General features: G+C 42.6%; 1 protein-coding gene across 1 annotated transcript in view; it reads left to right on the top strand.

The window, feature by feature from the left end:
- LOC124118514 (NADP-dependent malic enzyme-like) overlaps positions 1 to 12065 on the top strand; it is a 39342-nt gene extending 27277 nt beyond the window's left edge. Inside the window, exons 5-12 of the mRNA XM_046480635.2 lie at positions 2694 to 2797; positions 3144 to 3253; positions 4755 to 4852; positions 4983 to 5096; positions 5213 to 5324; positions 5441 to 5583; positions 6592 to 6762; positions 11363 to 12065. Of these exons, the coding sequence (XP_046336591.1) occupies positions 2694 to 2797; positions 3144 to 3253; positions 4755 to 4852; positions 4983 to 5096; positions 5213 to 5324; positions 5441 to 5583; positions 6592 to 6762; positions 11363 to 11608 (1098 nt within the window). The 3' untranslated portion in view covers positions 11609 to 12065. The remainder of the gene's footprint in view (positions 1 to 2693; positions 2798 to 3143; positions 3254 to 4754; positions 4853 to 4982; positions 5097 to 5212; positions 5325 to 5440; positions 5584 to 6591; positions 6763 to 11362) is intronic.
- Positions 12066 to 14241: the final 2176 nt, after the last annotated feature.

Below are 14241 nucleotides of genomic sequence, written 5' to 3'. Positions count from 1 at the left end.
AGGATTGTATCACTATGCCCTAAACACAGATGCCAGGAATGTATCACTATGCCCTAAACACTGATGCATGGAATGTACCACCATGCCCTAAACACAGATGCCAGGAATGTATCACTATGCCCTAAACACAGATGCCAGGAATGTATCACTATGCCCTAAATACAGATGCCAGGATTATATCACTATGCCCTAAATACAGATGCCAGGAATATATCACAATGCCCTAAACACAGATGCCAGGGTTGAATCACTATGCCCTAAACACAGACGCCAGGATTGTATCACTATGCCCTAAACACAGATGCCAGGGTTGTATCACTATGTCCTAAACACAGATACCAGGATTGTATCACTATGCCCTAAACACAGATGCCAAGATTGTATCACTATGCCCTAAATACAGATGCCAGGAATGTATCACTATGCCCTAAACACGGATGCCAGGATTGTATCACTATGCCCTAAACACAGATGCCAGGATTGTATCACTATGCCCTAAACATAAATGCCAGGATAGTATCACAATGCCCCAAACAGACATGCCAGGATTGTATCACTATGCCCTAAACACAAATGCCAGGATTGTATCACTATGCCCTAAACACAGATACCAGGATTGTTTCACTATGCCCTAAACACAGATGCCAGGGATGTATCACTATGCCCTAAACACAGATGCCAGGATTATATCACTATGCCCTAAACGAATATGCCAGGAATGTATCACTATGCCCTAAACACAGATGCCAGGAGTGTATCACTATGCCCTAAACACAAATGCCAGGATTGTATCACTATGCCCTAAACACAGATATCAAGATTGTATCACTATGCCCTAGACAAAGATGCCAGGATTGTATCACTGTGCCCTAAACACAAATGCCAGGATATTATCACTATGCCCCAAACAGAGATGCCAGGAATGTATCACTTTGCCCTAAACACAAATTTTAAATGCCAGGATAGTATCACTATGCCCCAAACAGAGATGCCAGGATTATATCACTATGCCCTAAACACAAATGCCAGGATTGTATCTCTATGCCCTAAACACAGATATCAAGATTGTATCACTATGCCCTAGACACAGATGCCAGGATTGTATCACTATGCCCTAAACACAAAATGCCAGGATAGTATCACTATGCCCCAAACAGAGATGCCAGGAATGTATCACTATGCTCTAAACACAAATGCCAGGAATGTATCACTATGCCCTAATTACAGATGCCAGGAATGTACCACTATGCCCTAAACACAGATGCCAGGACTATCTCACTATGCCCTAAACACAGATACCAGGATTGTATCACTATGCCCTAAACACAGATATCAAGATTGTATCACTATGCCCTAGACACATATGCCAGGATTATATCACTATGCCCTAAACACAAATGCCAGGATAGTATCACTATGCCCCAAACAGAGATGCCAGGAATGTATCACTATGCCCTAAACACAAATGCCAGGAATGTATCACCATACCCTAAATACAGATGCCAGGATTGTATCACTATGCCCTAAACACAGATGCCAGGAATGTATCACTATGCCCTTAACACAGATGCCAGGAATGTATCACTATGCCCTAAACACAGATACCAGGATTGTACCACTATGCCCTATACACAGATGCCAGGATTGTATCACTATGCCCTAAACACAAATGTCAGGATTGTATCACTATGCCCTAAACACAGATGCCAGAGTTGAATTACTATGCCCTTAACACAGATGCCAGGATTATATCACTATGCCCTAAACACAAATGCCAGGATTGTATCACTATGCCCTTAACACAGATATCAGGATTGTATCACTGTGCCCTAGACACAGATGCCAGGATTGTATCACTATGCCCTAAACACAAATGCCAGGATAGTATCACTATGCCGCAAACAGAGATGCCAGGAATGTATCACTATGCCCTAATTACAGATGCCAGGAATGTACCACTATGCCCGAAACACAGATGCCAGGAATGTATCATAATGTCCTAAACACAGATGCCAGAATTGTATCACTATGCCCCAAACAGAGATGCCAGGAATGTACCACTTTGCCCTAAACACAGATGCCAGGATTGTATCACTATGCCCTTAACACAGATGCCAGGATTATATCACTATGCCCTAAACACAAATGCCAGGATTGTATCACTATGCCCTTAACACAGATATCAGGATTGTATCACTGTGCCCTAGACACAGATGCCAGGATTGTATCACTATGCCCTAAACACAAATGCCAGGATAGTATCACTATGCCGCAAACAGAGATGCCAGGAATGTATCACTATGCCCTTATTACAGATGCCAGGAATGTACCACTATGCCCGAAACACAGATGCCAGGAATGTATCATAATGTCCTAAACACAGATGCCAGAATTGTATCACTATGCCCCAAACAGAGATGCCAGGAATGTACCACTTTGCCCTAAACACAGATGCCAGGATTGTATCACTATGCCCTAAACACAGATGCCAGGATTGTATCACTATGCCCAAAACACAGATACCAGGAATGTGTCACAATGCCCTAAACACAGATGCCAGGGCTGCCTGGCTATGGCCTGAACAGAGTTACCATTCATCATCATCATCATCATCATCATTATTATCAATAATGTAAACAGTTGACCATACACAATATTGCCTTAACAGTTATCATTCTGTTTCCAAACTCCAGACCCTTCTAACGGATCCGCTATACATCGGCCTGAAACAGAAGCGAGAACGAGGTCCGGCGTACGACGACTTGGTGGATGAGTTCATGGAAGCGGTGGTCGAAAGGTACTTAAACATTCCCATCAAGGTAGCTGCAGGTCAGAGTAACACAGCTACCCTGGTGTGAGAACGTAGCCAGGATGAACTGGTGTGATAGCATAACCCAGATGCGCTGGTGTGACATCATAGCCGGGCTACACCAGTATGACAACTGCTTCTGGTTGTATTGGTGTGAGAACTGCTTCCGGCTGTATTGGTGTGAGAATTGCTTCCGGCTGTATTGGTGTGGGAACCCAAATCTGGATTGATCAATGCCCACGTTACTAATTCGTATCTCGCATCATCACTGGGTGCGAATCTCAATCATCCAACATAAACAGTTACTACATACACAAGACATGTTTATGTTTAGGTACGGCAAGAACTGCCTAATTCAGTTCGAAGACTTCGGCAATGCCAACGCCTTCCGACTCCTTGACAAGTACAGAGGGTCCTACTGTTCCTTTAACGACGACATTCAAGGTAACCCATTTCTACAAACAGTGGCGCTGGCATTCACTCCATACAGAACATGAGCATGTTTTGTATACAGTTGTGACAGAGTGTGTGGGGCATCCTGCCACATAAACATAAACTCTAGCCATGTTTATCTTCAAGGGATGAAAGCTAAATTTGAACTCATTCATGTGTGAAAAATGTATTCTAGAAATATATTATGCACGAATTGACCTTTTGAGATCTTAATCCTCTTTATGTAGCGTTTGTGGTTCAGGGCTGGGATGAAATGTGTGTTTTAAACTGGGAGCGTGTAAACGTGATGAAAAACGAGTGTGTGGAAAACGTGATGAAAAACGAGGTGTGGATTGCCTAATCACTTGTTAAGCACCATTACAACACCACATGCCTATATTCCGGTATATCATGTGTACAACACATGACACTTTAATAAAATTGTTTAGTACTATTCTTATCTTATTAGTCATGCAACTAGGTAACATGGTGATCAGATGATACCCGCCCATTTTGATGTGGCATCTACCCGCTTCGTCTTTTTAAAAAAAATCAGGTAAACAACAACATCATCATCATCAACAACAATAATAATTATTTTCTGTCCCTTTTGACACTAATGTGATTGACAAGATACAGGAAAAACATAGGAAATATGCGGACCTCGCTTTCGAAATGTCACGCTTGTACCAAGTTGTTCGACTCCTCATTGTTCTCGGTGCCTTAGGTGTGGCACCTCCCAATCTGTTGCCTGACATTGGGAGAGTACCCGGGTTTGCTACCAGGAATACAGCCCTTCTGACAATCTGGATAATGCAGAAGGCTGCAGTGTTGGGGAGTCTTCACATTCTCCGAAAAGTTCTTGGTGGGTTTGACTAGGCAGCGCTTCCTGGGAGAAGTCCCATTCGCTGTCTGGGCTGCTTGTAGAGGGGGCAAGGGCCCTGAGCTGATGATGAACCTAACCAGCCTGACTGCCAGGATCACCCAAACCCTCTTTGCTGCATTTCTTTTATTTAAATCTGTAAATAATGATAATGCTGGGTGAAAAGAGGCACATTTCGAACAAAGTAACGTGCCCAAGGAGACAGCACTTGTGTTGCATGTCAGTGTGGGGCTGGACCAAAGCCCTTGAAACTCTCAGGAGCCAGGTAATTAGACAACCCAGGAACAGTCAGGAACAGGAACAGTTCTTAATTGAAAAATGAACCCGTAGTTAAAACGTATCCCTTTACTAAGTATTTGAATATATTATCTGCTATTAATCTCTATATTGTCAAACTATCTTAGTTCACTTACATTTCATAACTGAAAAAATACTTTAATTAATCTTATCCTATTACTAAGAATAAAGTTGGCTGTACATTGACAGAGTCTGGGGATGAACTGGTACTCACCACCTTGTTAATATTGGAATGTATAGTTTGAATATAAGCATTAAGTATTCATGTTAAGAATGCTTGGTGTATCCTACCGTATAGCCCCTTGCTTCAGCACGTTGACTCGTGTGTTCCAGGTACGGCAGCCGTGGCTGTCGCGGGCATCCTAGCCAGTGTCAAGATAACAGGAAAAGCACTGGTTGACCAGAAGTTCGTCTTCCAAGGAGCAGGGGAGGTGATAAAACATTGATTCGAGATAAGCATATTTAGACTGATATTCATATGTTCTTCTTCGAATTACCTACACGAAATGACAGTTCAATATGAATATATAGCTATACCTAAATTGTGATTTGCCTTTGCAGGCATCCATAGGGATTGCTTATCTGTTGGTGAAGGCGCTTCAAAAGCAAGGTCTGTCGCATGACGAGGCTGTGTCGAGGATCTGTATGGTCGATTCCAGGGGTCTTATTACAAAGGTAGGTAGACGCTTTCACATAGGCAACTATCGTCCTTGGTTTATGTCTGCACATCGATAGGAGTTGGGTTACTCAACGCCATAAACATGTTTAATGTTTGTATTTGTCTTTCATAGAACCGCCCAAAGGGAGGTGTGACAGCTCACAAGGCTCACTTCGCTCAAGTGCGAGACCCTATCGACACCCTGGAAGAGGTGGTCGCCATTGTCAAGCCAACATGTATAATAGGTAAGGACAGCCCTCCCTGGAGGCCGTCATGTAAAATAGTTAAAAGAAAGGTGAAAGGTTCTCGGATGGTAAGGTTTTACGTCACATATAGTATCAAAGGGCTTTGAATTTACCAGGCGCAGCTGCAGTCCCTGGCGCCTTCAGTGAGCAGATACTCAAAGCCATGGCGGACTTCAACCATCGTCCCATCGTATTCGCACTCAGTAACCCAACAAGCAAAGCTGAGTGCACAGCAGAACAGGCATACACATTTACTAATGTACGTATGACTAATACAATTTTCATAACTTGTGTATTTACATCTTTTTCTCCTTAAACATTGTTGTTACATTTACAGTTTCATAATACGTTGCCAATGAAACATCACGATTAGTCGGGCAGACTAGGAGGAACGTTTCCTTAGATTTTAAGAAGCAAATGGAATATTTTCAAACTTAATGCATGTTAATGTTAAGATGACATGGTAAACTGTATGGTCAAGATAAAAAAAAGTGCTTAATTGTAACTTTCCATTGAAGTAACTGTACACTGTATTCATGGATCATCTAAGGAAGACGCAAATGTTGGGACCAGGAACGTGACGTAGATTTTCAGTTGAATGATGGAGTGTATTTATTTAACACCATATTGGGTGACTGATGTTATTAACGTTGCAATGTAGTACACCTAACGTTAATGTTTTAAGTTTTAAGGTACCAAACGTTCAATCATAATATGTAGGAAACTTTAAATTGTCAATAAATGATACCAGTAAGATGAGTAATATTATGTTTGCTGTTTAAACTTTAAAAATTAAGTAGTAAAGCAAAGAAATACTTCTTTTTAATTTAACTTTGATTTTATAGGGCCAACGTTACTTACGTAATGACTGATATTTCGCACTTAGTATGATATTAAGAAACCTGTTAAAAAAATGGTGTTAGGGTGTCCAGAAGTACACCATCAACGAAGATCGGCACATAGCTGCAGTTGAGGCAGCTCAAATTAACTGCCAGTTGCCTATGTGACATGATAAGATAAATAGGCCACCAAACACCGATGAGTTTGTTATATGCAACCCAAGGTTTTGTCTCAATATGGTGAACTTTCTTCAACAAAAAGAGGAAACCATCCCTGAGAACTTTTCATCAACAGATCCTTGTGTCACTGACTTTAACACGTTCAATATAAACTCACCTATCCCTGACACACACACACCCCCCACCCCATCCCATCCCCCTCTGCTATACATGCATCCCATGTCAGTCACACTGATTTTGTGTGCCAGGGCCGAGCAGTGTTTGCCAGTGGGAGTCCATTCAAGGCCGTGACAGTTGGCGGCCAGACCTACCAGCCGGGGCAGGGCAACAACGCCTACATCTTCCCCGGGGTGGGGCTAGCAGCCATCGTGTGTGACATAAGGAACATCACCGAGGAAATCTTCCTGCACGCCGCCGAGGTCAGTAACATCCACAGAGATCGCCACACAAAATCATGTCGGGACACAATCTTAGGTAGATACCCACGACAGGACTGTTGCTAGACCCACAATGGTATTACACAGGACTGCTGCTACACCCACAATAGTATTACACAGGACTGCTGCTTCATCCACAACAGTATTACATAGGACTGCTGCTGCACCCACAATGGTATTACACAGGAATGTTGCTACACCCACAATGGTATTACACAGGACTGCTGCTGCACCCACAATGGTATTACACAGGAATGTTGCTACACCCACAATGGTATTACACAGGACTGCTGCTACACCCATAATGGTATTACACAGGACTGCTGCTACACCCACAATGGTATTACACAGGACTGCTGCTGCACCCACAATGGTATTACACAGGAATGTTGCTACACCCACAATGGTATTACACAGGACTGCTGCTACACCCATAATGGTATTACATAGGACTGCTGCTACACCCACAATGGTATTACACAGGAATGTTGCTACACCCACAATGGTATTACACAGGAATGTTGCTACACCCACAATGGTATTACACAGGACTGCTGCTACACCCATAATGGTATTACACAGGACTGCTGCTATACCCACAATGGTATTACACAGGGCTGCTGCTACACCCACAATGGTATTACACAGGACTGCTGCTACACCAATAATGGTATTACACAGGACTGCTGCTATACCCACAATAGAATTACACAGGGCTGCTGCTACACCCACAATGGTATTACACAGGACTGTTGCTACACCCACAATGGTATTACACAGGACTGTTGCTACATCCACAATGGTATTACACAGGACTGCTGCTACACCAATAATGGTATTACACAGGACTGCTGCTACACCCACAATGGTATTACACAGGACTGCTGCTACACCCACAATGGTATTACACAGGACTGCTGCTACACCCACAATGGTATAACACAGGACTGTTGCTACGTCCACAATGGTATTACACAGGAATGCTGCTAGACCCACAATGGTATTACACAGGAATGTTGCTATACCCACACTGGTATTACACAGGACTGTTGCTACACCCATAATTGTATTACACAGGACTTTTGCTACACCCACAATGGTATTACACAGGGCTGCTGCTACACCCATAATGGTATTACACAGGGCTGCTGCTACACCAATAATGGTATTACACAGGACTGTTGCTACACCCACAATGGTATTACACAGGACTGTTGCTATACCCACAATGGTATTACACAGGGCTGCTGCTACACCCACAATGGTATTACACAGGACTGCTGCTACATCCACAATGGTATTATACAGGACTTTTGCTATACCCACAATGGTATTACACAGGACTTTTGCTACACCCACAATGGTATTACACAGGGCTGCTGCTACACCCACAATGGTATTACACAGGACTGTTGCTATACCCACAATGGTATTACACAGGACTGCTGCTACATCCACAATGGTATTACACAGGACTGTTGCTACACCCATAATGGTATTACACAGGACTGTTGCTACACCCATAATGGTATTACACAGGACTGTTGCTACACCCACAATGGTATTACACAGAGCTGCTGCTACACCCACAATGGTATTACATAGGAGAGTTGCTATACCCACAATGGTATTACACAGGAATGTTGCTATACCCACAATGGTATTACACAGGACTGTTGCTACACCCACAATGGTATTACATAGGACTGTTGCTATACCCACAATGGTATTACACAGGACTGTTGCTATACCCACAATGGTATTACACAGGGCTGCTGCTACACCCACAATGGTATTACATAGGACTGTTGCTACACTCACAATGGTATTACACAGGACTGCTGCTACACCAATAATGGTATTACACAGGACTGTTGCTATACCCACAATGGTATTACACAGGACTGCTGCTACATCCACAATGGTATTACACAGGACTGTTGCTATACCCACAATGGTATTACACAGGACTGTTGCTACACCCATAATGGTATTACACAGGACTGTTGCTACACCCACAATGGTATTACTATTACACAGGGCTGCTGCTACACCCACAATGGTATTTACACAGGACTGTTGCTATACCCACAATGGTATTACACAGGGCTGCTGCTACACCCACAATGGTATTACACAGGAATGTTGCTACATCCACAATGGTATTACACAGGGCTACTGCTACACCCACAATGGTATTACACAGGACTGTTGCTATACCCACAATGGTATTACACAGGACTGCTGCTATACCCACAATGGTATTACACAGGACTGCTGCTATATCCACAATGGTATTACACAGGACTGTTGCTACATCCACAACGGTATTACACAGGACTGCTTCTACATCCACAATGGTATTACACAGGACTGTTGCTACATCCACAATGGTATTACACAGGACTGCTGCTATACCCTCACTGGTATTAAACAGGACTGCTGCTATACCCATAATGGTATTACACAGGACTGTTGCTACATCCACAATGGTATTACACAGGACTGCTGCTATACCCACAATGGTATTACACAGGGCTGCTGCTACACCCACAATGGTATTACACAGGACTGCTGCTATACCCACAATGGTATTACACAGGACTGTTGCTATACCCATAATGGTATTACACAGGACTGTTGCTACACCCACAATGGTATTACACAGGAATGTTGCTACGTCCACAATGGTATTACACAGGACTGCTGCTATACCCACAATGGTATTACACAGGACTGTTGCTATACCCACAATGGTATTACACAGGACTGCTGCTATACCCATAATGGTATTACACAGGACTGTTGCTATATCCACAATGGTATTACACAGGACTGTTGCTACATCCACAACGGTATTACACAGGACTGCTTCTACATCCACAATGGTATTACACAGGACTGTTGCTACATCCACAATGGTATTACACAGGACTGCTGCTATACCCTCACTGGTATTAAACAGGACTGCTGCTATACCCATAATGGTATTACACAGGACTGTTGCTACATCCACAATGGTATTACACAGGACTGCTGCTATACCCACAATGGTATTACACAGGGCTGCTGCTACACCCACAATGGTATTACACAGGACTGCTGCTATACCCACAATGGTATTACACAGGACTGTTGCTATACCCATAATGGTATTACACAGGACTGTTGCTATATCCACAATGGTATTACACAGGACTGTTGCTACATCCACAACGGTATTACACAGGACTGCTTCTACATCCACAATGGTATTACACAGGACTGTTGCTACATCCACAATGGTATTACACAGGACTGCTGCTATACCCTCACTGGTATTAAACAGGACTGCTGCTATACCCATAATGGTATTACACAGGACTGTTGCTACATCCACAATGGTATTACACAGGACTGCTGCTATACCCACAATGGTATTACACAGGGCTGCTGCTACACCCACAATGGTATTACACAGGACTGCTGCTATACCCATAATGGTATTACACAGGACTGTTGCTACGTCCATAATGGTATTACACAGGGCTGCTGCTACACCCACAATGGTATTACACAGGACTGCTGCTATACCCATAATGGTATTACACAGGACTGTTGCTACACCCACAATGGTATTACCGAGAGTTATAGCTACACCCACAATGGTATTACACACAACTGTTGCTGCACTCACAATGGTATTACACAGGACTGCTGCTATACCCATAATGGTATTACACACAAGTTATAGCTACACCCATAATGGTATTACACACAACTGTTGCTGCACTCACAATGGCATTACACACAAGTTATAGCTACACACTCAATGGTATTACACACAGGTTATAGCTACACCCATAATGGTATTACACACAACTGTTGCTGCACTCACAATGGCATTACACACAAGTTATAGCTACACACTCAATGGTATTACACACAGGTTATAGCTACACCCACAATGGTATTACACACAACTGTTGCTGCACTCACAATGGCATTACACACAAGTTATAGCTACACACTCAATGGTATTACACACAGGTTATAGCTACACCCACAATGGTATTAGACACAAGTTATAGCTACACACACGACGGTATTACACAGTTCTGCTGCTACACCAATAATGGTATTACACAGGACTGCTGTTACACCCACAATGGTATTACACACAAGTTATAGCTACACACACAATGGTATTACACAGTTCTGCTGCTACACCCATAATGGTATTACACACAACTACTGCTACACCCACAATGGTATTACACACAAGTTATAGCTACACACACAATGGTATTACACAGTTCTGCTGCTACACCCATAATGGTATTACACACAACGACTGCTACACCCACAATGGTATTACACACAAGTTATAGCTACACACACAATGGTATTACACAGGACTGCTGCTACACCCACAATGGTATTACACACAAGTTATAGCTACACACACGATGATATTACACAGGACTGTTACTGCACACACAATGACAATACTCCTCTGATGTAACGATAACAGTGTTTTAGTACAGTGTTTTTTGTCGATACACTCACAGTGGTATAAACGTTAGTGATGCTACCCTTACAGCGGTTGTCTGAACTGGTAACCAAGGAGCACCTGTCAGAGGGCCGCGTGTACCCCCCTCTCTCCGCCATCAGGGAGGTATCCACCAGCATCGCCGTTGCCGTCAGTGAGTTTGCCTACAAGGCCGGTCTCGCCTTACTGCAGCCTGAGCCCAAGGACAAGAGGGCAGCCATCACAGAGAGCCAGTACTGCACAGAGTATGCCGACTTCGTGCCCCCGGTGTGGGACTGGCCGGCTGGCCAGTCCTAGTATAGCTACAGAACATTACTGTATTGATGCAAAAATGGGTATGAAGCATTACTTTATCGAGACGTCCTAATGCTGGGGTGTAACGTTTAACTTGTAAGGGGCCAGAAACATTATCATGATGGCACCTACATAAAGTCACGCATTTCTATGCTTAACCCAAAAGTATAAAATATGCCATGGGGAAACATAAGGGTCTGACGTGTATGTAAGTTTAGGTTCGACATGCACATACATAGACATGTCCCTTGTATAAAGAAGGAGGCAATTTCTCAATATTTCAAAACTGGAATTTTGATTGTTTCTAATGTAAACTATTACTTGTAAACTAAATATGAATAGATGTTGTCTTAGGATTGTGTATTGTGAATTGTTCGGTCATTCCATGTCAATGTTTATCTAACGATATATCTCTTGAATGCGTTATTGCTTGTTATTTAATGAACATGTTTTACACGTTGCAGTTTGTTTTGTTTCAATGGCTAAAACATGCAATGAAATGACAAGAAAAACAATTCTACACAGGGTTGTTGATCTGTTGTATTTGAGTGTGATGGTTGAGGGGAACGGGCTGAAGGGGAGGATCGGATGAAGAGGGGGGTTTACTGTTCTGTCGTAGGAGTGGAAGGTGAATTGTAATTTGGACTCGTGACTTCAATTCGAGAGCGTGTGTGTGTGTGTGTGTGTGTGTGTGTGTGTGTGTGCGTGCGCGTGTGTTTGTGTTTAACTTAAAGAGAAAGGAAGGTGAACTGTTGTTAGGGAATGGGTTTGCTATTGCATCATGGGCGAATTTACCTTGGTCGCTGCGTGAAGTGCCAGTAGGACATGCAAAGATAGGTCATGCTTGTAGTGAAACATTCCGACTGGTGAATGGTTAATTGTCTTTCATCTACTTGGTGTGTTTTCAAAATGAACATTCCTAATGGGTTTTTTCTACAAACCATTTTTGTATAGTTACGATTGTAGCACTTGCTAGCACACGGCACACCTAGCGTGGCTGTGAAACTAGGTGATCAAGAAGCATGTCCGAGATCTCGGAAACCCGGTTACATGGAGGGTCACCGCCAGGTGGCAGGCTCCCACATTAGTCACAGAAGGTCATGGGAACTGTTCAGTGTGTTCAATACATAATAACCGCCTGGACAAGAGCACACCCATCTTTGAAGAAAGTTAAAGTGGAAATATCTGAATAAGTCAAGTGAGGCTATGTAATGGCATGTTTGTTCGGTTTACATCGTTGTCGTCGTCTGTACCATCTCCCTACAAGCCAGTGGACCAGTGAAGTTATACGTGGCCCACAATCATGTATAGCTCGGTAATTTTTTCAGTAAATTAACTGAAATTTAAAATGTGAGGATTGAGTAATGAGAATAAGTACACGGTCCTAGTTTGCAATCTTGATCTTCGATTGACTTGCAGACTGACCATGCTTTTATTTTCTCTGAAAACAGATCTGTGAAGATCTCCTCTGTAACTACTTGGTTGAGTGAGCATATGTTGTTGTCGTCCATCATAAAACATATCAAATTTGTCCTCCACGGTGGCCACATGTACACCTAACTCTTCCATGTATGTCCATGTATTCAAGCTTGGTACATACTAGTATGTAGTATGTATTGGGTTAGATACATGTGTATATATATTTTCGTTATATTTGAAATATTGACTTTGATTGGACCTTCACGCTTTGGGCATGTTCTTAAACTGTATCAAATACTGTTTTGGCTCTGTACACAAATACTCAGATACCACAAAACCCCTAAAGCTGTAACACCACAGGTTGTCCCTACAATTTGATTCGATTACGAATTTCGATTTTTGCATTTTAAAAAAAATACTTAAAATGCAATATCGGATCTGTAAACATCTTCTCGAAAACTGCCGGACTGATTAACCTGAACACGCTGTAACAATTTTTCAGTTTTTCGTTTTTTTTTATTAATATGTCTGTATGTTAATGGTTATAGGAGGTTCCAAAGCACCATGAAGGGAATTCAATTTCGGTTTCGCAGACGATATTGCAAAAGCACGTTTTTTCTCCTTTTTCTTAAAATCTGTTGAACCAAATTTGCCGAGACTAAATGACTAAATATCTGTGTCTATAATAAAGTTGAAGTGCCATAAAATATATAACATGAACAGGTTACTTGTTTTCTTAAAACGGTTAGAAAAACAATGATTTTTGTTTCAGACTAAGAACATTGTTGAGATTTAATTACTCGTTTCGTATTAACAGTCATCTGTACTTATACTTCATTAACAATGCTGACAGCAACTATTGTTAAGTGGCTGTTTTTGTTGATCGTTGACTAATTATCCAGGTGAGCTACAGTGCTGTGAAATTCTCCTGTGCGAGTATATCTGGCGTCTATGTCAGAATCAAGAAATTACGAATGTCATAATGAACACATCTGCTCAACATTCTGATGGTATAACTGTTCTCACCTTGACCCTGTGGAAGTGGCGGAGGTACTTTTGCTTCATGATCTGCATGCAGTGCAAACAGCCGAATTTGAGGAAGGGCAACATCATCCCCTGTTTCTCCGGCTGCGGCCCCGTCCTGCACTGCACCGCTATATAGCTGGGGTTGTCGGGCATGCTGATGGAACTGGCGGGTGACCTCCACAGTTATTTAC

Source organism: Haliotis rufescens, unplaced genomic scaffold (assembly GCF_023055435.1).
Source record: "Haliotis rufescens isolate VD_foot unplaced genomic scaffold, xgHalRufe1.0.p SCAF_5, whole genome shotgun sequence".
In the NCBI taxonomy this organism is placed as follows: Eukaryota; Metazoa; Mollusca; class Gastropoda; order Lepetellida; family Haliotidae; genus Haliotis; species Haliotis rufescens.
Note: the sequence above shows the minus strand (reverse complement) of the source record. Positions and strands in the feature narration are given on the sequence as shown.